Here is a 2,552-nt window from a genome sequence, read left to right on the forward strand (position 1 = left end):
CCAGACAGATTGATACTACTCAGTGGAGATTCTACCTTCCTCTGCACCCTCTGGATCTAGGCTCCCTCTTGAAAGCTTGTAAGCCACTCACTTCTTGCATTTGTAGTCCCCTCCACACACACATTTTGGGTAGCCAATGTCCAAGTTGCCCATCCCTGTCTACTCTGTGTATGGAGGGGGTAGGAATGATCCTTACGGTAAAGGTTTGTTCTCTCTTTTGAGCTACTGCATCCATAGGTGTAGGTCAAGTTCATCAAATTGTATCACAGATTACTCTATTTTACCTCTTCTTTCTTCTTCTAGTTGAGCTCTGATCATCAAGCCATTGAAGCCAGGTCAAGTGGGTATTATCTGCAAGTGTGGGTGTTCTTGTGCATATGCCCTCTCTTCTTATCAACTGGACGCTCCACTCTCCACTATAGTCCTTTGTGGCTATGTCACTGACTGTGGGCCCAAGAATCCCCAAGTCTTGCCAGACTGCTGGGCAACCAAGTCTCCACCTGGGTTCATAGGAGTCTACCGAAAGTTGTAGGGCTTAGCTCACAGCTTCATTGCAGTTTTTCCCTCACTTCCCCTTACTGGTGACAAAAGTGGTCACCAATCAGAGGGCATGTAATAGAGAGTCTTTAAACAAATAAATAAGGGAAAAGGCTGAGTTTCAACAAAGCTAATGATTTTTTTAGTACAAAGCTTGAAGAAGCCTTTAGTATCTTAATGTCTGCTGCTGTAGCACTTCCCAATCTAATGTGGGCAGAGGGAGAATCTATTAAAAATCTAACAATAAATAATTTGGGAATTTTTGTTCTAATCAATTTATCAAGCAAATAAATACAAGTCATTTACTATATTTGTTATTCTAAAATAAAAGTAATGGAAATGGACAGTATTATTTAGAATAAAGGATATTCAATCTAAGAAACATAATGCTTATTTAAATATAAAAACAAATCTTATTTCAGCAGTATTACAGAAAATAAAAAGAACTAGTTTGTGATAAATACCTGATCAACAATGGAAGTATGTCTTGCTTCTTCTAATTTACTATGTAAGATGGTATTTGGATGTATTGCTTCTGATGATAAATATGGTCTGTAGCCTGAAAGCATGTAAGAAAGGCATATTCCTGAGGGTCCATTTCCTATCAGCAAACAAAAATAAAAATGAAGAAGAGTAAAAAATGTGTATTAATACTCTTGTTCTTTGACCTCTCTTGTGTTTTTAGATGACTACTAAACATCGCCGATTTTTCCTCCTTCTTTACTCTCTAAAAAGTACATCCTGACCTTTGCTTGCTCCTTTCCAGATTTCTCTTGGAACTTACATCTACTCAGTGCTTCAACTCAAATCTTCCTGCTACTGACTTCCAAAATTAGCTCTCTAAGCAGACCTCTTTCCTAAAAATATATCGTATGTTCCCAAATGTTACTTCTTTATTCCACCTGTATGGCCCACGAATAACTGAAGTATAATCATGTTTAGAAGCAAACCCTGGAAGGTCATCATACAGGTGTCCTCTCTCCTTTAAACCTCTTATCAAGCTATGCTACTAGCATTTTTGTTGCTAAATGCCAATGAGTCAGCTCTGACTCATGACAACCTTGTATAGGGTTTCCAAGGAGTGACTGGTGGGTTTGTACTGCACACCTTACAGCTCAAATCAAGCTTGTGGTCAAGTGCTTATCCTACAGTGCCATACTAGGACTTATACTCTTAAGTTAATCAGGCTCTGGTTCTAAACCAGGGGTGGAGAACATCTGGCCCATAGGCCACATGTTTTGTTGTTGTCATGTGCCATGGAGTCGGTTCCAACTCATAGCGACCCTGTACAGGGTTTGAGAGGCTGTAAATCTTTACGGGAGCAGAAAGCCTCATCTTTCTCCCGCGGAACAGCTGGTAGTTTTGAACTGCTGACCTTGCAGTTCACAGCATGATTTGTAACCACTACGCTACCAGAGCTCCTTATAGTTCACATACAGCCCATGAAATCATTTTGTCTGGCACTGCCAAGGTAACCATAGTTACAGCCATCATATTGTTGTTGTGGTTAAGTGCAGTCGAGTCAGTTCCAACTCATAGTGAGGGTACCCTGTACAGGGTTTCTGAGGAGTGGCTGCTTAGTTTGAACTGCTGACCTTGCCGTTCAAATTGATCTTATGGTCAAGTGCTTATTCTACAGCACCACACCAAGCTATCACATTGTTGTTGTTGTTAAGTGCAGTTGAGTTGGTTAAGACCCATAGTGACCCTGTATAGGATTTCCAAGGAGCAGCTAGTGAGCTTGAACCGCCAACCCTGTGGTTCAAACCAAACTTTGCAGCCCAGTGCATTAACCCAAAGTGCCACACCAGGACTCTAGGACTCACACTGTTATTGTTGTTAAGTGCCACTGAGTCAGTTCTGACCCATAGCGACCCTGTATAGGGTTCCAAGGAGCAGCTGTTGAGCTTGAACCACCGACCTTGCAGTTCCATCAGCACTGCAGTCTGGCACATTAACCCACAGCACCACACCAGGATTCCAGGACTCACATTGTTGTTAAGTACCGTCGAGTC

The 2,552-nt window shown here is 41.6% G+C and overlaps 1 protein-coding gene across 1 annotated transcript in view; it reads right to left on the minus strand.

The window, feature by feature from the left end:
- The window catches only part of OSGIN2 (oxidative stress induced growth inhibitor family member 2), a 27,276-nt gene that overhangs the window by 10,267 nt on the left and 14,457 nt on the right, over positions 1 to 2,552 (minus strand). The window contains exon 3 of the mRNA XM_006859231.1: positions 1,002 to 1,138. Within this exon, the coding sequence (XP_006859293.1) occupies positions 1,002 to 1,138 (137 nt within the window). The remainder of the gene's footprint in view (positions 1 to 1,001; positions 1,139 to 2,552) is intronic.

The sequence above is a fragment of the Chrysochloris asiatica genome, unplaced genomic scaffold (assembly GCF_000296735.1).
Source record: "Chrysochloris asiatica unplaced genomic scaffold, ChrAsi1.0 scaffold00031, whole genome shotgun sequence".
Taxonomy (NCBI): domain Eukaryota; kingdom Metazoa; phylum Chordata; class Mammalia; order Afrosoricida; family Chrysochloridae; genus Chrysochloris; species Chrysochloris asiatica.